The following is a 23,083-nucleotide window of genomic DNA, read 5'->3' on the forward strand; positions in this document are numbered from 1 at the left end:
AGGAATTGCAACCAGGACCCTCCAGCGTCCAAGCCTGGGTGCTACCATTCTACCAGCCTGCCGCCCTCCACCATGGTGACGGAGCTGGTGGGGACCAGGGCATGGGAACCCCCTGAGGAGAAGGCAGGCTCCCAGAGAGTGGGGTCTGGCCCGCCCAAGATGCTCAGTACACACTTGGTGCGTGGCCGCGTGGCCGAACAGACGGATGACTAAGCCAAGCAGAGGCCAGGTTCTGCAGGTGTCTAGGGGCACTTACAGGTCTCAGCTGATGGGGGGGGGGGGGGGCGGGCAGCGGTGGAGCTCAGCGGGACAAAAGTGGGAAAACTCAGGTGCTCACCAGACAGGCGTCCCGCCGCCCCTCCAGATAGCCAGCACACAGCATGTCCTCGGTGATGGCTCCCTGCCCAGCGCCCCGCCAGTAGAGGCGGCTGCAGACTTCCGAGTCTATGATGGGAACCTCCAGTTTCTGCAGGGTCTGGGGGTGGGGCAGGGGCACTGGGGGCAGGGAGGACAGGGTCAGGCTTGGAAAGCCCTCTCTTTGCTGCCCCTCCGTTCTCCCTCAGAGGCAAGTCTCAAAGGTTAATGGATCAACTCCGTCAGACTCCCAAATGCCTGAGGAAAACCCAAATTCCGACACTGCGCACCTCTGGACCTACTGGGTCCGAACGTGAATGAGCCGCGTGAGACTCTGAATCTTTAACGAGTCCCCTGATGCCCACAAAACGGTTAGAACTGCTGGTCCCGGCTTGTCCTGCCCCAAGCACTACTGTCTCCAGCAGAGGAAGTGGACTGCCACAGAGGAAGGGTGCAGTAAACGATCCCCTAATGTTGAACGTTACTGGAACTCGAGGAATCCCCCACACCCTAGGGGGACTGCAGGCCCTAGGGTTGGTCTGTAGGCCCTCCCCAGCTCATAACTCCAGTTCTCAAAAGAGCCCTGCAGGATGACGATGGGGAGGCTGTCTGCAACCTCAGACTCAGTGGGATTGCCAGACACCTGGTGTCATTTCCCTTGATTTCTTTTGGAATCTGGTTAAAATCCCATTTTTCTGACACTTTTTGCTTACTCATTATCTTTCTATTCTATCACCCCCATTATCTATCTACCCACCTACCTTTTTCTGCTTCTCTGCCTCTTACTTTATCTGCCTTGTGTCTCTAGATGATGTTTTCCAGACCTCCAGACTTGGTCTGACAATTATATTGTCCAATTATGGAGCCTACTTCCTTCTGGGAATTTTGCCTGCAATTATGGCATGCTGCCACCAGGGAGTGCCTGTTCCCACTTTGGAATCTCAGGGCTGTTTTACATTCATGTACTCAGCCAGGCCCCATACAGGCCTCCTTCCAGCCTTTCCTAGATCACTTAATAGCCTCGTTGATCTGGCTGTTGTTCCCTCAGAACATAGCCAAGATACTCTTTAACTAGAAAGGACCTAAAATTGTCCACCTAGGTTTCTGGGACTTCACACCTCTGGATCGCGGCTCACTTTTTCTTCCGTCCCTGTCGTCACAAGAAGAGTCTGTCTTTTTCCTTCTGCTATGCCTCTGGCTCCAACCTCTGCTGCCCACTGTATCTGTGTCTCTGAGCGTCTGCCACCCTCTGTCCCCATCCACCCCCTGGCCACGTGGCAGGGGAAAAGCCGCACCTCCATCATGGATACTCCCCCAGCCTGCAATCCAGCAGCGGGTGTTCGGAGGGAGACGGACGGAGGAGTCAGGCAGGCAGATGGGCAGGATTCGCTCAGAGAAGTGGATGGCGTGCTCCAGACGCACCAGGGCGATGTCTGCACGGGAGCCCTCTTTCCAGGAATACACAGGGTGGGACTGCACCCAGGCGATACCCACCTGCTGGGACCTGGGGCCAGGGTTCTCCAGCTGCCAGGCCCCCAGCAGCACAGAGAATTGGGACAGCTTGTTCAGGTTGCTGGGGGAAACAGGAAAGGGGGTGGGGTCAGCCAGGAACCAGGGGTGGTGGGGAAGGATCAGGCAGGGAGTGTCTGGGGGACCACATGCGTTTGAAGGCCCCGAAACAGAAGCAGGCACGCTCTCCTCTATGAGAGGCCCCAAGGCCAGACAAAGACCCGGGGGCTGGTGCCGAGTGGGGAGCCCAGGTCCGGGGCAGGAAACCTGGGGCATCAAGTGGAGGGGACCGGTCGTGCACACCCCTTGAAGCAGTGGGCAGCAGTGACCACCCAGCGGCTGGTGAGCAGGGAGCCTGCACAGTGGTGGGTTCCGTTCTTCTGGATGCTCACGACCCAGGGCCACTCGGCATCAGTGCTGTCCTCGCCGCCCACGATCCGGTTCAGCCGCTGGGGCTTCCCACAAGCTGGGGGTGCTGGCGGACGAGGGTCACATTTTCTGTCATCCAAGTGGCACAACGATCCTACCCTGCCCACGCCCCACACCATTCGTTCCCCGGCCCTTCTCTTCCTCTCCCTCCCCGCGAGCTGGCCACCCGTCTCCCCTCATCTGCTGGTGCTCCCCCCGCTGCCTGGGCCCCTCCCCTCCGAGTCAGAGTCTCTGCTCTGCCTCCTGGGCCTTCTTTGCTGCCTGCCTTCCTCTCCCGCTGGACTCCCCTCTGGCCCCACCGCCCCCTTCTGATCTGCTTACCCCACAGACAGACCCAGATGCAGCCCCTCCCCTCAAGCCCTCCCCCAGGGCCCCCCCAACTCACCAGGTATCCTGGCAGCACGGAGGGAGGCTGAGGGCAAGAGAAAGAAGGGTCAGGCCAGCAGAGAGGAGCCCCGGTGCCCGGGGTGTCTCTCCAGGGCGGGGCATTTCCCGGAGCCTGGGCAGGGCTGACGGAAGCCTCAGGCTCGGCCCTAAGCCGGGGCCCTAACCTCCCACCAGCTTCCTGTCGGGCAACCTGAGCCAGGACTCCATCCCACCTGCCTGACACCTCTCACGGGGTGGGGGTGGGGGTGGGGGTGGGTGAGAGAGGGGGAGCGCACACCTACCCCGGCCCGAGACCCTCTCAACCCCCGAGCCTGAGGCCTGAAACGACACTCATGGTCCCAAGAGCCGGGAGGGAAGAGGAGGCGGTGGACTGCAGCCTCCTTGCAGTCCTCTGCTGGCAGCCACCGGACGGACGTGGCTGAGAGCAGGCGAGCACGAGGGGGAGGGGGAGACTGGGTCCCGGCAGGGCCCAGAGGGCCAGTGCTGAGTAGGGGGAGGGGAGGGGGTGGCCCTGGGGGACAGAGGAGGGAGGCGCAGAGGGGCCTCAGGACTCACCTGCAGAAGCCAGAAGCAGAAGGGGGGTTAGGATCCTGAGACAGCCTCCACCCAGGGCCGGGGGAATTCTGGAAACCACCATGGCCGGTGGGGGCGCGGGCGCGGCTGGGAGAGCTGTGTGCAGAGCTCCCCACAGGTCACCCCAGGTTTTATCCCAGGAGGTGGAATGCCGTTGGACCAGTCCCCCGAGTGAGTGAGTGGCTCGGTCTGGCCACCCCAGGCTGTAGGTCACAGGTGGGGCGGGACTGTGGGGAGGAAATGGGCCGTTAAGGGGGCCCAGGTGGGGGCTCTGGCTGAGATCCCTACCACCCCCCACCAGCAGTGGACTGGTTTGGGGGCCCAGGACCTGGGCTCCAGCTGTGGGCCCAGAATCTGGCCTCTGGAGGAGCAGGACCCAGGCCCGGTGGTGCAGGCCAGTGGCCTTGACACTGACTGGGATGGTCCCCAGTTTGTGTGGGGAAGGGAAGACTTAGGGTGTGGGGTCGTGGGGAGGTCCCGGGGCCTTGGGAACACGGGGCTGCCCAGAGGCTCAGTAACGGCTCCTTCCTCCAGGGGCCACTGTGACTCAGCCAGGAGGCCTGACCAGGCCCTGGGCCCCGGGATTCCGTTAACCCACTTCCCAGAAAGCCATGAATCAGGCCCCCAGTGGCCACCTGTCATGTGGGTCCTGTCACTCGGGTGCCCGGCAACTCACCGCTCACCTGGACTTCGGGGAAACCCAGGCAGGTGCCCAGGTGGCCGACGGACGTGGCTGCCTGGGAAGGGCTGGGGTACCGTCTCCCACAGCCTGGCCCGGCCCCTGCACGCCTAAGGGTCAAAGGGCAGCTGGGCTATGCAGGAGCAGGGAGCCCGGGTGGGTGCTGCCCCGGGGTCCCCCACCCCCAGAAGGAGGGCAGACGGATTCCGGTCCTAGACCCACTGCGTATTCGTCCTCTCATTCACACGGTCAACAAACCTCGCACTGGGAAGGGGTGGGAGACACAGCGGGAGGAGAGTGTACCAGGTGCCCCGCCTCGCCACACCCTCCTCCTCAAATTCCCTCACTGTCCCCGCTCTGAAGCTGAGGAAACTGAGGCTGGGGGCGAGCAGGCTCGTGGTGACACGTAGAGCCGGATTTGAACCCCAATCTGGAGGCGGGAGACTGGACCGGACCCGGTAGATCCCGAGGGATCTTGATCCAGGGGATGGATGGTTTTCACCCAGGGTCCTAGGAGCGGAGGGGTGTGGGCCGGGGCCTCAAGGGCCCGGGGAGGCACCTGACCCTGGCGGGGCTGCAGGTGAAGACCGCCCAGAAAGCTGAGACCCGGAGGGCAAGCGGGAGCAGTGGGGAGGCGTGCAGGGGCGGGCAGGGGGGCTCAGAGAAGAGAGGAAGCCGGGCTGGGGCGCAGGACAGGGTGCTGGCAGGAGCTGGGGGCCCTCCAGGCAGACGCTCGGCGCACCCCGCTGGGCAGACCGCCTCAGCCTTTCTGGAGTGCCCCGGCTTGGCCAACATGCTCCTCCCCCACAGCCTGGGGGTAGGGGTGACCCCTGTGCTGTCCCCGCTCAGACCCTGGGGCTTTGAGAGGTGGCAGGAGCCTGCAGCCGACCACCTCCCCGGAGCCACAAGGGATCGCTGGTGTGTTTTACTGCCCCCTTCCGGCTTCGGCTAGAAGGGCAGGAGGCAACTCGGGGCTAAACTACAGCCAGACGCCCCCTCTCATCAGGGCGAGCCCCCTGTCCCATCCCGCCCCAATACAAGCCAAGGATGGGGGTGCAGGAGCCCCGAACAGCCCCCAGCTGATGCATTATTCTGTCCCAGGACCGGGGGCAGGGAGCTGCCAGAGAACACCCATGCCAAGCAGCAAAGGTGAAGGGCAGGCTCTGTGGGTGCCCCCCCACCCCGCCGCCTGCTCACCACCCTGGGCTGTCTCTACTCCACGGCTAGCCCCAGGCTCCCCCAAACCGCTGCCTTCCCGAAACTAAGGTGGTTGGCCTCCCCGGCTCACTCGACAAGCATTTATTGGGCCACGGCTGTATGTCAGATCCCATGCTGGGCACTGGGGCACCACGGATAAGACACAGGTCCTACCCTTGGGCAGCAGGCATCTCCTCGGGGGTGGGAGGCAGGTGAGCAAGTGATGATGGTGAAGGAGTCTCAGCACGGGGGAGGGGGTGTGGGGAAGCACGGAGGCGGGCAGGGCCCCTGGAGGGCCACGAGAGGCTGGGTGCTGGGAGCTGTGACCCCCCGCCCCGAGGGGAGGGGCAGTGTCAGGTGGCCCAGCACACCCTGGGGATCTAGGATGGCCCTGGTGCACTCCGGGTCTCAGTGGGTGTTTGCTGAATGAATAAACAAGCGTGGCAAGGTGTCGGGAGGATTGTGCCAGGGACCAGCTGTCCCAGAATGCAGCCTCCCCAGTGTCCTATTACGTTTCCTGAGAACTGGGCCACTGCCGAGGTCACCCGAGGGACAGACACGTGTCCTGAGATGTCACTGATCCCCAAAAAGGGTGGCCAGGTAGAGGGCCTCCAGGAGAAGGAGCCGGTAGGAGCCACAGGAAGACCTGAGAAGGCAGTGAAGGCTGTCGGGCACCAGGGCTCAGCAAGGGCCCCAGAGACCGGATCCCCAGTTCCCAGAGAGTGGGGGCCCCGGCGTGACTTGACATCCATTGGAGACATTTACGGAGCACCTACTGGATGCTGCAGCCATACCAGCAGTGCCGGCGGGGCATGTCCTCGCCTGGGCACCAGGTGCCCACCCTGCCACCCACCCTGCCACCTGGTGCCTGTCACACCATCGCAGGGCCACCGATGATTTGCAGCGAGCTGTGCAGGACGGAGAGGGCTGCGGACGCATCGCACGAGTGGCAGCTGGGGCTGGCGGGGCTCAGCCCGAAGAAGTGGCACACCAACGCCATTTCACACCCGGGCGTGCTGGAGACACAGCGGCAAGCAGACCGGAGACCGCCCCTGCCCGCACGCTGGGGACGCTGGAGGAGAGAGAAACACCATCCATCAGTCGTTTAGTCTGACGGATGATAGAGTCACAGGGAAACCAAACCAGGAGGGGGACGGGGGCAGGGAGGATGGCGGTCTCTCCAGCTGAGTCTTCCAGGTGTAGTCAGAGGTCATTCCGGCCCCGGGGAAGGTGCGAGCAAAGGGTCTGCCGGGTGGGACAGCAGATCCGAGCTGGGGCAGAGGACAGGCACGGGGACCGAGGGGGCCCAACCCCACCCAGTGGGCCTCCCTGTGCAGGGGACGAAACAGGGACAGGAGAAGTGGGGAGGCCGTTCCAGGGCCAGGGATCAACCAGCTCATGGGCACAGGGGCAGAGGCCGCCGGACCACCAGGGGTCCCGGGGGGTGTGGGGAGGGGGCTGACAGCTCTCACGGCGGGTGCTGGGTGGCACCTGGCCTGCCCCCGGGTGCCCGCCCAAGCAGGACCGGCACGCACGTTCACGGCAGCACTAGGCACGGGAGCCCCAGAGAGGAAACAGCCAAATGTCCATCAGTGGGCGAAGGGATAAGCAAGCCGTGGTCCCTCCACCCAGTGAGACACGTCATTCAGCCACAGAAAGGACGGACTGCTGCACACCTGCTACCACACCGGCTACAGCGCGGCTGAGCTGGCGGACGTCACGCTCGGTGAAGGGCCAGGCGCAAAGGGATAAATACTGCAGGGTTCCACTTCCACGAGGTCCCTCAAGTGCAAGCCCAGAGACGGGAAGTGGGGATGAGGGCGGGGGCAGAGTCCTCGGGGAAGATGGAAAGTTGTGCAGCTGAAGCAGGTAGTCAACGCCTCGGACCCACGCGGGCGCTTCGGGATGGTCACCACGGCAAATCGGGCATATTCTCCACATGAAAGAACGGGGGAGAAAATCTGAATGTCCTCTTTCGTGAACGCTGGAAGTGGCGGCACCTGTGGGCCCCCCGGGTCAGAGTGGCCCCCCAGCTGCATGTGGCTCCGCCCACCCGAGCCCATCCTGCGACACCGCCCGTGCCCCGGTCTCCCCGGCCGTGGGCCGGCTGTGCCAGCCGCCCTCACGCGAGCCAGCGGAGCGCCCCAAGGGGCCAGCCGAACACGGGCTCCTTCCTCCAAGCCCGGCCTCAGTTTATCCATCTGTGAGGAGCACTGGTCGGCCCCGCCCTGCCTGCCACCACCGACCGAGGGAGCAAGGGCTGCTCGGGTTGAAGGGCTGGTGGTCGCGAGGCGCCCAGGGCCCCGTGAGCAGCATCGGGCTGTGCTGGTCTGCGGGCGAGGTCTTCTGGGCACTAATGAGGCCCTGGGGACACTCGAGGACACTGCTCACTGACCGCGGCTTCATCACTGGGGATGCCCTTCCCCTGGTCTAATCACACTCCCGAACTCTCCTAGCTCTCACACAGTGCTCCCTGCCTCTTGGTGACTTAGGTCCAAAGTGGCTCCAACCCCGTCTCAGGTCCCAGGTCCCAGGTCCCACTCGGAGCCCCACCTCACCCGAGCCCAGCTCCCACACCCCGGGCCCCACATTTTCCTCACAGCCTCCTCAGTCCGGATTTATCCACAACCTACCCCTCCTTCAGAAAAGCTGGCCGTACGCTGGATTTCTTAGAGCTGACCCCGTTTTCCCCTATTGACTCCTATGGTTCTCATGGAAAAATAACCCATCGGCCTGGGCTGGGACTCTCCGGGGAGGAAGGTTGTCAGTCCTCCTGCAGAAACGACACTGGACGGCCCACCCTAGGGGCCAGAACCCCTCACCTCCACTCCCAACTTCCCAGGCTACACACGGCTTCTCTGGTTGGTGGAAAACCCCTCTACTGCCCCCCTTCTCCATGCACAAGAACTTGGCCTAGTGGGTAAGAGTTGGTCACAGGTAAACTTGGAACCCCCTCTTGCTTTGCCTGCTTACCTTTAAAATAGCATGTTTGGGGCGCCTGGCTGGCTCAGTCTGTAGAGCGTGCGACTCTTGATCTCAGGGTCCCGAGTTCAAGTCTCACGTTGAACACGGAGCCTATTTAAAAAAAACAATTGCACGTTTACCACGGGGATGTGTTAACAAGGGCTCCGACTGGCTAGCAGGAGCTGATGGTGAAGCTGGTGGGAAGTTTGCAAGAGCTCACATCACAGCAGTGTCCTGAGACCAGCCGTGCACGACGGGACAATGGACATACCACCAAAGGCCACAAAACAGGCCTTCCCCCACCCCCGGACGGCCCACTGTGAAGTTCTGCCCTGCATGTCCCTGAGCGTCATCCACCACCTGGCCAGCTCATAATGGAGCTGGACTCCCCAGCACTCCGGCATCCCTCCCCCTCCCACCTGGGACCCACTGGAACCTGTTCTGACCACGACACCGAGACCGAGACCAGCCGAGAAGGGCTGGGCACTTCTCCGCCACCAGGAAGCAGAGGGGAGCTCTGGGCTGGGGAGGGCCGGGCCCAGAGGAGCCTGCTGGGAAGGAGGACAGAGGGCAATGGGCAAGCTGGCTGAGCTGACTCGCTGGGTGCCCATCGCCAGGCTGGGCAGCTTCCAGTACTCGTGGTGATGTAGGAGTGACTCATGGCCCAAGAAGAGAGGGCAGGACCTCAGTCTCGAGGTCAGAAGTCATGGCCAAGGACTCATGGAAAGGAAGTGAATGCTGCACAAGATCCAGTAACAGAGCTGGGACTAACAGGTGCTCCTAGCCCTTCCTTTGGGGGTTTCCTACCAAGCCGTGACTAGCCCCCCAGGTGACCCGCGTAGCCACGTCATGCCTGTGGAGAGGAAGCACGGAAAACCAGCCCCGGCCTCCCCCGCGGGGTGGAGAGCCACCTCCGACTACGTTCCTCCTCCCCCTCACCCCCCCGGGCAGTGCGTGGCTGCTGGTTATGGCTGACTGATGGCTTCTGGGTAAGTCAGTGTGGTTTCTCCAGCCAGGAGGACACACAGCTCTAGGGCCTAGGTCGGTGGCTGGGATGGGGACACCCATCCGGGTTGGGGGCTGGGGTGAAGGGAGGCCCAGCGCGCCTGGTGAGACACGAGGCAGCCTGCCACAGCCCAAGTCTGGGTGCTGAGGACAAGTAGGGGACCTTGAGATTCCCTGGAACCCCGACCCCCGGGGTCCCCATCTTAGAGAACGGCACCATCCCCCTGGGCGCTCCAGCCACACGGCTAGGACCATCCCTGACTCGCCCCGTGCCTCCCGCCCACATCCAACTGGAGAGGAAAAACCAGCTGTCTGTAGACGCAAAGTGCTGTCTGGTCCTGGCTATGTAGGATTTTGTTCATCAAGCAATTCTCCTTTTCTGTGGACACCAGCTGGGCGTCCTCCAATTTCACTCAATGCAGACGCCAACTGGAGTTAGCACAGACCCCACAGGGCCAGGGCTCGGCCCCATGAGATCCCCCCCCTTCAGAGACGCCAATCCCAGGCGGTGGGTCCTCATCACCCACACTTCTGCCCGACCTGGCTACAAATCCAGGACTCCCGGGATCCCCTCCTCGGGTTCAAGAATTTGCTAGGATCGCTCAGAGAACTCAAGGGAACACTTATGTTTACCAGTTTATTATGTAATAAAGGATCCAGGGACCAGCCAGATGAGGGGGGCACGGGGCAAAGCCAGGAAGGATCCCGAACGCGGGAGCCACCGTGTCATGGCGTGGGGGCGCGCCACTCTCCCGGTACGTGGATGTGTTCGCCAACCTGGAAGGCCTCGGATCCCCACACCTTAGGGATGTTCATGGAGACCCATCACGTGGGCGTGACTGGTGCTCAACTCCATCTCCAGCCCCTCTGCGCCCCCTGGAGGACGGCGCTGGAGGTTGCAAGCTTCTAATCACGGTTTGGTCTTTCTAGTGACCAGCCTTCGCCCGGGAGCTATCCGGAGCCCACCAAGAGCCGCCTCCTCAAACTAGAAGACACTCCGGCCACCCAGGAAATTCCAAGGGATTAAGGAGCCCAGGGTCAGGCACTGGGGGCAGAGGCCAGCCTGTGTATTTGTAACACGAGTCCCTGACACGAAGCTTTGGGTCGCAGAAGCGTCCATTTCAAAGACATCCGCCTGGAACAAACATACCGCCAGCAGCCGCAACACAAACCTACTAGTTAACAACTAGACAAGGGGCCGGGCCGCTCCCCTTGTCTAAAGCTCTGGGTGAGCTAGACAACCACTTGAATGACCCTACTTCTCTCTTCCCGCGCCCTCATTCCGCTCTCGTTTTAAATTTGCCAATGGAGAGCGAGGCTGTTCGACAGCAGCCGAGCTATGAAAAGAGCCCAAATGTCCATTGACTGATAAACAGATAAAGATGTGATATATACACGATGGAATATTACTCAGCCATCCCAAAGAATGACACCTTGAGGCACCTGGGTGGCTCAGGTGGTTGAGCATCCAACTCTTGACTTCAGCTCAGGTCACGATCTGAGGGTCATGGGACCAAGCCCTGCGTGGAGCTCTGTGCTGACGGTGTGGGATTCTCTCTCTCCCCTTCCCTGTTCAGGCCCTCGCACTCCCTCTCCCTCTCTCTCAAAATAAACATTTACAGGGGCGCCTGGGTGGCGCAGTCGGTTAAGCGTCCGACTTCAGCCAGGTCACGATCTCGCGGTCCGGGAGTTCAAGCCCCGCGTCAGGCCCTGGGCTGATGGCTCGGAGCCTGGAGCCTGTTTCCGATTCTGTGTCTCCCTCTCTCTCTGCCCCTCCCCCGTTCATGCTCTGTCTCTCTCTGTCCTAAAAATAAATAAACGTTGGAAAAAAAAAATTAAAAAAAAAAATAAACATTTACAAATAAATAAATACTATTTTGACAAAAAAAAAAAAAAATGAAACCCTGCCATTCCCAATGACGTGGATGGGACTACAGTGTATTACGCTAAGCAAGTAAGTCAGAGAAAGACAAATACCGTATAATTTCACTCGTATGTGAAATTTAACAAACAAAACAGATGAACACGTGGCCGGGGGAAAGAACAAGAAAAAAGAGAGGGAAACAAACCATAAGAGACTCTTAAAGAGAGAACAAACTGAGGGTTGAAGGAGGGAGGTGGGTAGGGGATGGGCTGAACAGGTGACGGGGATTAAGGAGGGCACCCGTTGGGATAAATCACCGAATTCTACCCCTGAAACCAAAATACATAAATGAATAAATAAAGAGACCCAATGTGGGTCTCAAACCCACAACCCTGAGATCAAGAGTTGCACCCTCCATCAGGCCAGTCAGGCGCACTGTAAATTACATTTTTAACCTGTTACTGTTACATCGTCAGTGTATTTTGTTGAATGAATTGATGAAATCAAACAGTTTACAAATTTGTACTTAATAAAGCAGGCTACAAATTCTGTTTTTCCCTTTCTGTATTATTTCTATCATACTACTACATTATTTTAATCTGCTTTTTATCTTTATTATTTTTTTTTATTTTTTTTTCAACGTTTATTTATTTTTGGGACAGAGAGAGACAGAGCATGAACGGGGGAGGGGCAGAGAGAGAGGGAGACACAGAATCGGAAACAGGCTCCAGGCTCCGAGCCATCAGCCCAGAGCCCGACGCGGGGCTCGAACTCAAGGACCGCGAGATCGTGACCTGGCTCAAGTCGGACGCTTAACCGACTCCGCCACCCAGGCGCCCCACCTTTATTATTTTAGAGAGAGAGTGCTCAAACCAGTGAGCACAAGCTGGGTAGGGGCAGGAGAGGGGTGAAGGGAGAGGGGGCAGGGGGGAGAGAGAGAGAATCTCAAGCAGGCTCCACACTGAGCACAGACCCCGATGTGGGGCTCGATCTCCTGACCCTGGAATCACGATCTGAGCCAAAATGAAGTCGGATGCTCAACCAACTGAGCCACCCAGGTGCCCCAATCCGCTTATTAAATGTAACACATTTTGGTATCGCCCATGTCCGTAAACTATTCATCCATAATATGATTACTAATACGATATAACATTCCATTGTGTAAGTGACCCAAGGCCCGTCCTCTGATACTGGATATTCATTCTTTTTACTGTTGCATATGATGCTTCCGTCAACCACCTTGTTCACAAATCCTTAAGAAACATCTCTCACCAGTTCCTCACGTTACAGCAAGAACTCGGCGCCCAGGAAGAGACCAGCGATACACACTCGGGGACAGAAAAGACCGTTTATTTCGCACCGGTGCTGGCCCAGCGGAGTCACCTCCAAAGGCTGAGCACCCGGACTCGGGTTTCACTGACCCTTTATACATATGTGCTTCCGGGTTGGGCGGGACTAGGACAGTCAAGCTTCTGGTTCCTGGCTGCTGGCTGCCATAAGGGGCAAGATTACAGAAGCCACAAGCATACAGGGGGAGAATCCGGCCTCGGACACCCGGCTGGCCCTTTTTTATCTGCTCTCACCGATTTTCCTTCTCATTCCCCGCTCTTGATTCTCAAGCTGCTGTAGCAGACTTAGAGAAAATCCGTTTGTGGGGGCCAGGGGGCCCTTTGCTGCCACGGGGGGAGGGGCAAAGGCCATTCTGGCTTCTTCCTGCTGGACACGGATGTCGAGGGGAGGAAAGTGACAGCCAGGGTTCTTCGCCATCCAAAGGAGCGTAGCGACACGAGAACGGTCCATCTGGAGCATCATCTGGAGTGTTACAGCTTCCAGGCGGGAGGAAACAAACCTGGTTAGCGTAGTAAGAACACAAGGACCAAACAGGAGGGCTGTGACAAGCGCCAGGAGAGGACCAGCTAAGGGAGGAGCCAGGATGCCCAATTCTACACGTTCCTCCAACAGTTCCAGGAGGAACTGTTCCTGCCTCGTTTGGTGATTCGCTCCCTTAACCTGCGGACCATACCTCCGACTGTCCCTGATTGGCTGACACAGAAGCAGCAGTCTTTGTTCAGGAAGAGGCACAGTCCTCCCCTTTCAGCAGTGGGAGGCCCAGCCCCCTTCTGTTCCGTAAGACTACCGCTGCCAGGGAGTCTACTTGGGCTTGTAACGCCACCAGAGGTTCGATAACCCGTTCTGTGCCGTCTGTTAGGTCCCTGGACAATTCACGGCAGTGAGTGGGTGAGGACACGGTTCCTCCTACTCCAGTGCCCACCCCTGCCGCATCCCTAAGGCAATCAGCAGGGGGATGACTTGGGTGGCTCTTTTTGAGCGAGTATGTGCTGCCACGGGTACTCTAAGAGACTGATCGTTGGGAACAACGTTTATCTTACGAGGAGGAAGGCCGGGGTACAGTGCCCGTCCAGTCAGCTGGCAGACATAGGGAGGCGTCCGTCCCACAGATAAAGAGAAGCCCTGGGAGGGGTCGACACCAGGCTTGGCTCGTAGGAAGATGACTGAGCTCCTGACTGTCAAGAGTTTGGTTGCACTGGCCAATGGTCAGAATGCCAAATGGCTCTGTTCCCCTCTTGTCTGTCGGGCAACTGGGAGCCACTGGGGGCAGTTCGACTCCAGTTGGTACAGGTCTCACTGTGCAGGGCTCTGGGTCTTTTGGTAGCAGGGTAACATTTACAGGGGCCTGTGTGATCGGACTAGCTGCCTAACGGGTGGGTCCCGCGGACAAGCAGAGCCGGCAGGATTGGTAGCACTGAGGAGGCGATGAGCTGCGTTTAACATCTGGTCCAGTCGGGGACCTAAGACAAGTGCTCTACCTGATTTATGGTCCCACGAGGATGACCCAACAGGCACGGGGAGCATCAGGGCAGGTCGGATCGGGCAGCCCCCAGTAACGTTTCATTTTCATTCTTCCCGTCCAGTAAGTTTTCCTGCTTCTGATACAGGGAGTGACCCTCCTGGTATAACATCTGTCCGGCACGTGGGGGTACACGGTGGCACAGGGACACGTGGTAGTGTCGTCTGACCCCTGTGGACCGGAGGGCTGGAGCAGGAGTCGGGAAGGGCACAGGGAAAGGAGTGGCCTCTGTAGGAGGCCGAGTGGGGTAGCAGGCAGTGCAACCCCGTGCGTCTGTTACAGAAGTTTGGCCCTCATGACGACAGATGGGGTCCAGTGGTGGGGAGCACAGAGTGGCTCTTCGGGCCTTGGGGGACAGGCGGGGAGTGACAGGTCACACATCTGCATGGCGGGAGCGAGCAGAAGAGCAGGTTAGGAACAGGGATATGCGCCACGGGGACGGGAGACGGGGCCAGCCCTTCCTGGGCTGGGCGACGGTTCTAAAGGCAGAGAACAACGTGCAGAGGACATCTATCACAACTCAGATCGTGCACACCTAAGGAGAACGAGGCATCCTGACACTAGTGAGCAGAGGGAGGCTAACAGGGGTCAGTGACTGAGGAGCCCGTCTGTGGAGTAACTTGGGTCAGCCCTGAGCAGACAGCATGGCGACAAGTATGGCAAAAGAAACGGGCAGGGGATGGCAGGGAAATTCGAGAACGACGTGCTGTAGGTCACCGAAGTCGCTTGGTGATTTCCTCAAGCTTCTGCTTACACAGAGCCCTCAGGGGTCGGCTGCAGGCCGCTTATCGGCGCTGTGCTCTTAAGGGTGGTCTGTAGAGGACTGTTCTGGCTCGCGCAGTTCCTTTCCATTCCAAGTGGTTGTCAGGCGACGGGCGGGCCGCCTTTACTCGAGAATGGTGGATCCAGGCAGTTAGTCCTGCGACCTTGAGGGCCGTGGGCGTGGTTAGCACAACGAAATAGGGTTCCTTCCAGGTAGGTTTGAGTGGCTTCCTTTTCTTATCTTTACTCCAAACCGGATCCCCAGGTTTGTGGGATGTACAGCTATTCCACGGGAAATAGGTATCCTGTCCGTCACCATGTATGTATCCCAGATAGTTTTCCTTAATTCTTGTGTCCCTAGTTCTGTCAGGTCCCCCTTGAATTTGACTTGAATTTGACTAGTGGAGGGGATCTTCCAGAGAGGATATCGAATGGGGAGGATCCGATTTTTGCCCGGGGTGTACAGCGTATTTGGAGAAGAGCTAGATAGAGGTCGTATGTCTGGCAAATTAGTTTCCTGACGCAGTTTTGCCATGGCTGATTTAAGGGTCCGGTTCCATACGTTCCACTTTCTCTGAACTCGGGCTGGTAGGCTGCGTGTAAATTCTATCGGATGCCCAGGGATACTTTAGGCATCACCTCGGCCACAAAAGCCGGGCCCCTGTCTGAGCCCATGGTTCACGGCATTCCACATCTGGGGATGATATCCCTTAGCAAGGCCTTGGTTACTACTCTTGCCTTTTCGGTGCGTGTGGGGTAGGCCTCCGCCCAGCCCGGAAACGTGCAGATGAATAGAAGAAATTCGTATCCTCCGCCGGTTCTCATTTCGGTAAAGCCTACCTCCAAATCTTTGAAGGGTGCCTGACCGCAGCAGTGGATTCCCACGGGTCCAGTGGGGCCCTGTCTGGTGTTATTTTGAGCACAGAGGAGGCAGCATTGAGAGACCGAGGCACAGAAGGACGGGAGCCGAGCGATTACATAGTAACAGCCCGATAAGGTTTCAAGGGCGGTTCTTCCCGGGTGGGGGAGCTCAGGCTGCTGGGGAACCACCTGGCGGGCTAGCGGCTCCAGTACACAGACTCTTTGGTCCGCAAGTACCCACCACCCTTCCGTCTGGCCTCCTGTTTCCTGCTGTGCCCATTTTGTCTCTTGGATCGTGTACCTTAGGGAAGCCGGCAGCTCCGGGGCCAGCGTGATTTTCGAGGGTGCCGTTCATTCTCCCGCTGCTTGTTTAGCTGCGGCGTCCGCCCGTCAGTTACCTTCCGACACAGAGTCCTTTCCCCTTTGGTGTCCCCTGCAGTGGATGACTGCTACCTCCCTCGGTTCCCAGACTGCCCTCAGTAGTTTTAGGATTTCTTCCCAATTTTTTCTTTCTTTCCCTCCTGTGGTCAAAAGTCCGTTCTCCTTGTGTAGGGCCCCACGTGCAGGTAGAGTGGCAAGGGCATGGCGCAAGTCAGCGTGTCTGTTGGCCTGTCTGTCCTTCCTGAGTTCTAGTGCTCTCATTAGGGCCCACGGTTCTGCTCTTTGAGCTGGTCGTCCTTGTGGAAGGGCCTCTGCTTCTGTGACCTCGAAATCAGAGACTCCTGCGTAATCAGCGTCCATGAAGCTGCTGCCGTCCGTGTACAGGGTGAGATTAGGATTTTGTAAGGCTCTGTCTGATAGGTCAGGTCGGCTGGAAAAGACTCCATCAAGGACCCCTAGACAATCATGCTCTGGGGGCCCTGCCGCTGCAGGCAAGAAAGTGGCAGGGTTTAGTTTCTACGGCTTCCGATCTGATTCGTGGGACCACACAGCGGTCCCTGATACTGTCATCCGAGCACGTGTTAGCCAGTGTTGCCCTCCGGCATCTATCACGGTAATAACAGCACGGGGAACCTCAGAGCTTAGGTCTTGCCCCAACACGAGTGTGCCTGCTTCCTTGATCACAAGTGCGGTGGCTGTCAGGGCCCTCAGACAGGGTGGCCGTCCTCCCACAGCTGAGTTAATCTGCTTTGAAAGATATGCCACTGGTCTTTGTCAAGCTCCAAAGTCCTGGGCAAGAACCCCCAGGGCCACCCCACTGCTTTCACGTACGAACAGACTGAAATCTCGTGATACATCTGGAAGTCCCAGGGCCGGGGCCTCTGCGAGTTTTGTTTTTATGGTTTTGAAATACCTTTTCTTGATGAGGGCCCCAGAAAAGGGGTGCCCTTTCTTCCCCCTTTGGTGCCTCACAGAGAGGTCCGGCCAACTCCGAGAACCCTGGGATCCATATCCAACAGAATCCTGCTGCTCCCAGGAACTCTTGGACCTGCTAGCGAGGAGTGGGAACAAGATGGCACAGACTGCCTGTTTCCTTTCCGCTCGCAGCATCCATTTGCCTTGAGTAATTTTGAAGCCCAAATATTTAACTTCCTACGGGCAAACGTGTGCCTTTTTCTTTGACACCCGGTATCCCACTTCTGCTAGCGGCCTGAGTGGGGCCCTGGTTCCCTCTCAGCACTGGGTCCGCCTGGGACTGGCTGGCAGGAGATTGTCCACGTACTGGAGGAGGACACATCCTAGGTCCCGTCCCAGGAACCTGGCTAAGTCAGATGCCAGTGCCCCACTGAATAAGGCTGGTGGATTTTTTAATCCTTGCGGCAGTCTAGTCCCAGTGAATTGTTCGTTTGCTCCTGTGGTAGGGTTTTCCCATCCAAAGGCAAATAGGGGTTGGCTATTAGGCGCTAGCTGGAGACAGAAGAAGGTGTCCTTTAAATCTAGACACGTGAAACATCCTGCCTCAGAGGGTATGAGTCCTAGCAGAGCATAAGGGTTGGGCAATGCTGAATGCAGCCTGACGACTGCTCCATTTACGGCTCTTAGGTCCTGCACAGGGCAGTGATCATCTGTCCCAGGCTTTTTCACGGGCAGCAGGGGCGTATTCCACGGGGACTGGCATCGTTTTACCAGTCCCCATTTGAGTAGCCTGTCCAAGAGTGTCTGGATCCCCAGGTGAGCCTCCCATGAGATCACGTATGGGCATATTTTGACAGGCTGGGCCCCAGGCTTTAGGTCAATTAATATTGGGGAGGATGGTTTTTTGCAGATGAGAGGGGGGTTCCTTCTGCCCAAACTGAAGGGAATTCAGCTTCTAGCTCGGGGGCCACAGTTGGCTCCCCGGGAGGGGAAGTATATAATCTCCATTCCTCTTCCCGTGGAATCGTCAGGGACAAAACCATGGGTTGGGCCTTTTCATTTAGGTGCTGTTGTGTCCGTGCATCCAAGGTGAAGGCTATTTGTGCGCCCATCTTGGCTAGGAGGTCTCTACCTAACAGTGACAGTGCGCAGTCAGGTAGATACAGGAATTCGTGAACTACTTGGTGACCTCCCAGGTCACTGTCAGGGACGGCAAAATGGCCTTCAGGTTTGCATCCCAGTGGCTCCTACGATGGTGACTTCTCGACCCGACAGAGGTGCCACCCTGTGTGTCACCGCAGAGCGTTCGGCCCCTGTGTCGACCGTGAAGTCTATTGTCTGGCCCCCCACCTTCATTTTGACCACGGGCTCATGGGGGCCCAGCTGGATACCGATCAGGTCGGCCTCGGGTGGTTCTGGTTGGTAGCATCTCGGTGGAGTAGAAGCTTTTGGTTTCCCTTTTCGGCGGCTGGGCCATTCATTTTTCCAGGGTCCACATTCCTTGCAGTAGACACGTTGACCCCATCCCAGCGGCGCCCTTCTTTTTTGTTCTTGCGCCCCTTGTGGTTTCCGTGCCCTTCCACAGGGGGTGGTCGCGCCAAGGCCGCGGCCAGGAGAGCTGCCTTTTGTTTCACTCTGCTGTCCGCCTCCTTTCTGGCAGCTTGGCCCCAATTTACAAAAACCTTGTTGGCGATTTCCAATAGTTCGGTGGCGTTCTTTCCACCAAATCCCTCCAATTTTTGGAGCTTCTGTCTAATGTCACTATGGGGCTATCCCACAAAGGCAGCAGTGACCACGTGCTGGTTTTTGAGGGCTTCTGGGTCGATGGAGTGTAAACTCTGAAGGCTTCACGTAATTTTCACAGAAGTCAGCCGGACTCTCTTCCGGCTTTTGACACACCTCAGATACTTTTGCCACGTTGGTAGGCTGTCTGGTCCCTGCTTTTACCCCTTGGAGGAAGGCTAGTCGGTATCTTTCTAGTCTGGCCCTTCCCACTTCTGTGTTCCTCTTCGGGCACAGCCTCCGGTGCCTAGGCCTCAACGTCTAGTTGTCCATCTGGTGCTTGAGTCGGGAGCCATCTTCTGGCTTCGGTGACAATTCGTCGGTGCTCTTCTGTGTTGAAAAGGGGACGCAGAAGCTGCTTACCGTTGACCCAGGCAGGGCGCTGAGACTGGAATATGGACTCTAGAAGATCATCGCCTGCGGCCTCTCAGAGTTGGGCGAGTGTGGTGTTTCCCGGTGAGGAGGTCAGTAGTGGAGAACCGTTGGTAGCAGAAAGGGTCCCATCGGGGCCTATTCTCTGCGGACCCGTCTCCTGCAACGGCATCTGCATTGCCACTGGGCCCTTGGACCTTGAGCCGCGGACCTACGGCACCTTCCTACCGGTTCAGGTGTCCCTGGTGGGGGCGGACTGACTGCTGGCGGGGGTGAGACCGATGGGAGTGGACTGTCAGCCAGGCGAGGTTCCCCTCCCTCGACTGATGGGACCCTGGGGGCATAGGGTGGCAGAAAAGGAAGGATGTCTGAATTTTCTTCGAGGACGGGGGCGTTTTTTTCTGTTGTGAGGTCTTCTCAGCCCGTGCCACTAAGACCCTACACTGTCCTTTACTGAACCCAAGGAGGCTTGACTTGGGCTATTTCCAGCCACTGATCGATGTATGGGAATTGATCCAGGTGGCTGGGGTCTCAAGTAACTACTTTATAAACAGCTCAGACTGGGGGGACATCTAGGGTGCCCTCAGGGGGCCAGCCTACACCAAACGCAGGGCATTCTAATTCAGAGAGGGTTCGTAATTTCCCGGGGGTCAATCTGGCCCCACAGTCACCCGAAAATCCCTTTTTAAAATTCTTATCACACATTCCAAAACAGTTGGTTTTGAAACCCACCCACCCCCATCCTGGCATCCCAGACGGGTCCCTCCCGATGTGCGGTGTCGCAGGACAAACACGAGGGAAGGGGTCGCTTCGTCCACCTGGCCGCTCTCCTCGCAGGTACTCGGACGCCTCTTAACATTGGCAGGTCAGTATAAACCCGACTCAGATCAGGCCTCGGCGGACCTGACTCTGCCTTGAGCTGTATGAGGCTGTCAAGGAATCACAGGGTAGGACCCGCTCAGGCTCCGTGGCCGAGACCGTGTAGCACTCACACACACATTCAGACAGACTACAGACTTCCACCTGGGACTTCCCTGTCCTAGGGCGGGCCTGAACTCGGTGCTGGGTCCTCGGGGACACTCACCCGATCCGATGTCCCGTCCTGGCAGAATTTTCTGACTCCCCTGGAGTCCGTCTGAAAACAGCGGCGGCTGACTACTGTCGGGCCTGGTGAGGGTCGCGGTCAAGGTGGTGGCGTACCTTCCTTTGTCACAGGGCCCCGCGATGAGTGGGCTCTCCGTGGCCTCCCACAGTGGTGACTCAAGGGGCCAGCACGGCTGTCGGCTTCCTGGCCAACGCACCAAAAATATTACAGCAGATAGTCCAGGAAAAGACAAGCGACACACACTCAGGGAATTAAAAAAGACTATTTCGCACCGGTGCCGTCCCAGCGGAGTCACCTCCAAAAGCTGAGCACCCGGCTCGGGTTTTACTGATCCTTTATACCTGAGTGTTTCCGGGTTGGGTGGGACTAGTACAATCAGTCTTCCGGTTCCTGGCTGCTGGCTGATGTGGGGGCAAGCAAGATTACAGAAGCCAAAAGCAAACAAGGGGAGTATCCGGCCTTGGACATCTGGCTGGCCCTTTTTTATCTGCTCTCACCAGCTTTCCTTCTCACTCAAGTTACATTCTTAGTAGGAAAATCACTAGCTTATAAACTTATCTGACATGTACTGTCGAACTACTCTCTTTTCTAAAGACTTTTCTAGAGCTGTGTAGTGATTTTTTTTTCTTTCTGTTCTTTATCATGAAGAAATTGAACACAAATATTTTTCCCTCGAATCGGCAGGGTTGGAAGGCCCAGTCTTTCTTGCCCTTAAGGGCAGAATTAATCCTCCAGCTGCTAAGGACGGGTGTCAAAGCTGAGTTCACCAGCAAGGTGTTGTGAAAGACGGAGCACCGGTGTGGAGAGAGGACAGGAAATGTGTCAGCTAGGAACAGGAAAGGGGAAAGAGTTCCCCAAGTCTAAGATGGGCGGACATGCAAACCTAGCAAAGTTCAGCGAGGGCGCCCCTCAAACGCCCAGGAGCCCCAGGAGGCTGAAGCTTCCCTGGTAGAGCCCAGCTCTCACCAGGAGACCCCACTGCTCTGGTGACCACAGAAGGCTCACCTGATCAGGATCTGCCCCCTACCCAGGCCCCCACCTCCGCCTGCCCCACACCTGGGACCCCCACTTCCCTACGCAGGCACATTTTTAGCCGGGAGGCCCTGATAGGGCCCGGACTGAATGTCAACTACAGGTTAAACAGGGACTTCCCTAAATACCCGGCTCCCATAGCTCCCCCCACCCCCGCCAACTCTAGCAATTAAAAACATTAATACCTGTTGAGACGGGGGTGGGGGGCTCCAAGCCTCTCCCACAAGCCTGTTTTCATGGTTTCAAACTGGTTGTTAAATATGTTTAATGTTGTCCCTGCACCTGTCCTGGTGGGTGGGGTGGGGAGCAGTGCAGGAAATGGATGGAACTAGGTTGAGCTGGGAGAATGGTTAATATCACCTCCATTCTCCTGCTTTCTTCCAAACTGGTTAACACTCCCATTCCTTCCCAGCTTGCTTTACTATGGGCCCTCCGTCTGTTCTAGACCCACAGAGCGCAGGGCAGCCCATGCCGGTGAGGGCGAACGCTGCTCTAGAATCCTGCGGACTTCAGTTCCAACAACTGCTGGCTAACATATGGCCTCACTTCCTCCTCATTCTGCCCAAAGCACAGTCTTCCCCACTGTACAGATGAGGAAATGAGCTCACAGACCGGAGCAGGGACGTACCAAGACCAGGAGCCAAATGCCCCAGGGATGTTTTAACATCTTGAGAAGCCTGGAGCCTTCTTAGCTGTGAACCCCTGACCACACGGCACAAATCACATGAACGTGCACATCTCTCTACAGGGTAAATGCAACCACCCCTAGCTATGTGCTTTGAGTAGCAGTTGGCTGTGGACAGTAATAAGGTTATTAATAATAAATCTAGTCTATTGTTTATTGATATACATATAAATAACCACCTATTCATTTCAATTTGGAGGTCCCTTTTCCTATTTGAGATAAGGATTGTTTTTCAGGACTCAGACGTTTTTATAAGCCCTGCTGGGCTACCAGAGGCTGAGACCCTGGTTTTCTCAGGGCGTGCCCAGCTCCTCCCCATCCCCCTGCAATATGATCCGCATTTTACACACAACCAAACCACATACAGGGTTTCTGTGGGTGCAAACAACAGAAGGCTGTGACTCATACTGGCTGAGGCAAAACAACCTGACTGTATTATTGTATGATGTCAGGAAACACCTGCCCAGGAAAACAAAAGGTGTCAATAACCTTACTCTCCGACTTCACAAAAATCCACTGAAAACCGCCCCAACTTTTGACAGGTAGCATTAAGCAACAGTTGAAGCTCCAAGGCTCAGGAAACCCTCACGTCACCGGGACCACACATCCTGAACTATGTGACCCGATCCTCACCCAACCCTAATTAAAAAATCTTGCATCCAAAAGCCCCCCTTCAGCCTGGCCCCAAACCTCAACACCCCAACTCTGCCCCTCTACCTCCTCTCGACTAACTACCCTTTCAGACAGTGCTCTCCCCGAACAAGAGAAGGAAGCATCGGACTCAGTTTTGTCTTAGCTACAGGCTGTTTCGACGGTATTTTCAGGGAGCCAGCGTTTGACTCGGAGGGCCGCGTCCGGTCAGGCTGGCGGCAGCGCTGCCCTAAACGTCTCCGGAGCGGGGGGCACTGCGGGCCCCCGAGCAAGGGTTCGGGGCCAGGGGGGCAAGAGCAGCGTGTGCGGCAGAGTGTGCTGCACGAGAAGGGCGAAATGTCTTGCCCAAGGCCACGCACACAGGCCTGCGCCCCGGGAGCAGAAGCTCCCGCCCCCAGGCCTCCAGCTTCCCCGCCGGCCGGGCTTGGCCCTGCTCCGCCCCCGTACGGACGCCCGATCTCCCGGGCGCTGCTGCTTCAGGGTGACTCACGAGGAAGCTCTTGCCCCTCGTCCCTCCGCACTGATCCGGCCGGACTCGGAACCCGGGAAAAGACAAGCAGCCCCGCGCGGTGACTAATAAACGCTTCCCTTCAAACAAACCAGGCGCGCGCGGGACGCCCAGCCGGCGGAAGCGCGGCCGCCGCGCGGGGGCAGCCGGGAAGGCAGCCGGCCGACTTCCGGCCGCAGGGGCTGCCGGGTGCGCGGCT

General features: G+C 57.9%; 1 protein-coding gene across 11 annotated transcripts in view; it reads right to left on the reverse strand.

The window, feature by feature from the left end:
- Positions 1 to 23,026, reverse strand: part of PRSS22 (serine protease 22) — a 146,430-nt gene extending 123,404 nt beyond the window's left edge. The window contains exons 1-9 of one of the 11 annotated variants that reach the window (XM_086691515.1): positions 22,867 to 23,026; positions 21,226 to 21,327; positions 19,988 to 20,191; positions 8,102 to 8,203; positions 5,982 to 6,200; positions 3,231 to 3,479; positions 2,167 to 2,361; positions 1,650 to 1,927; positions 338 to 495 (exon numbers count right to left, since the gene is read on the reverse strand). In XM_086691515.1, the coding sequence (XP_086547641.1) occupies positions 338 to 495; positions 1,650 to 1,927; positions 2,167 to 2,361; positions 3,231 to 3,479; positions 5,982 to 6,067 (966 nt within the window). In that variant the 5' untranslated portion in view covers positions 6,068 to 6,200; positions 8,102 to 8,203; positions 19,988 to 20,191; positions 21,226 to 21,327; positions 22,867 to 23,026. Of the gene's footprint in view, positions 1 to 337; positions 496 to 1,649; positions 1,928 to 2,166; positions 2,362 to 3,230; positions 3,480 to 5,893; positions 6,201 to 6,804; positions 7,062 to 8,101; positions 8,204 to 14,584; positions 19,238 to 19,987; positions 20,192 to 21,225 lie in introns of all 11 variants that reach the window. The other 10 variants (XM_086691513.1, XM_086691514.1, XM_086691512.1 and 7 more) reach the window with 10 other exon arrangements.
- Between the last annotated feature and the right edge of the window lie 57 nt (positions 23,027 to 23,083).

This window comes from Puma concolor, chromosome E3 (assembly GCF_028749965.1).
Source record: "Puma concolor isolate L17-30 chromosome E3, mPumCon1.1.hap2, whole genome shotgun sequence".
Taxonomy (NCBI): Eukaryota; Metazoa; Chordata; class Mammalia; order Carnivora; family Felidae; genus Puma; species Puma concolor.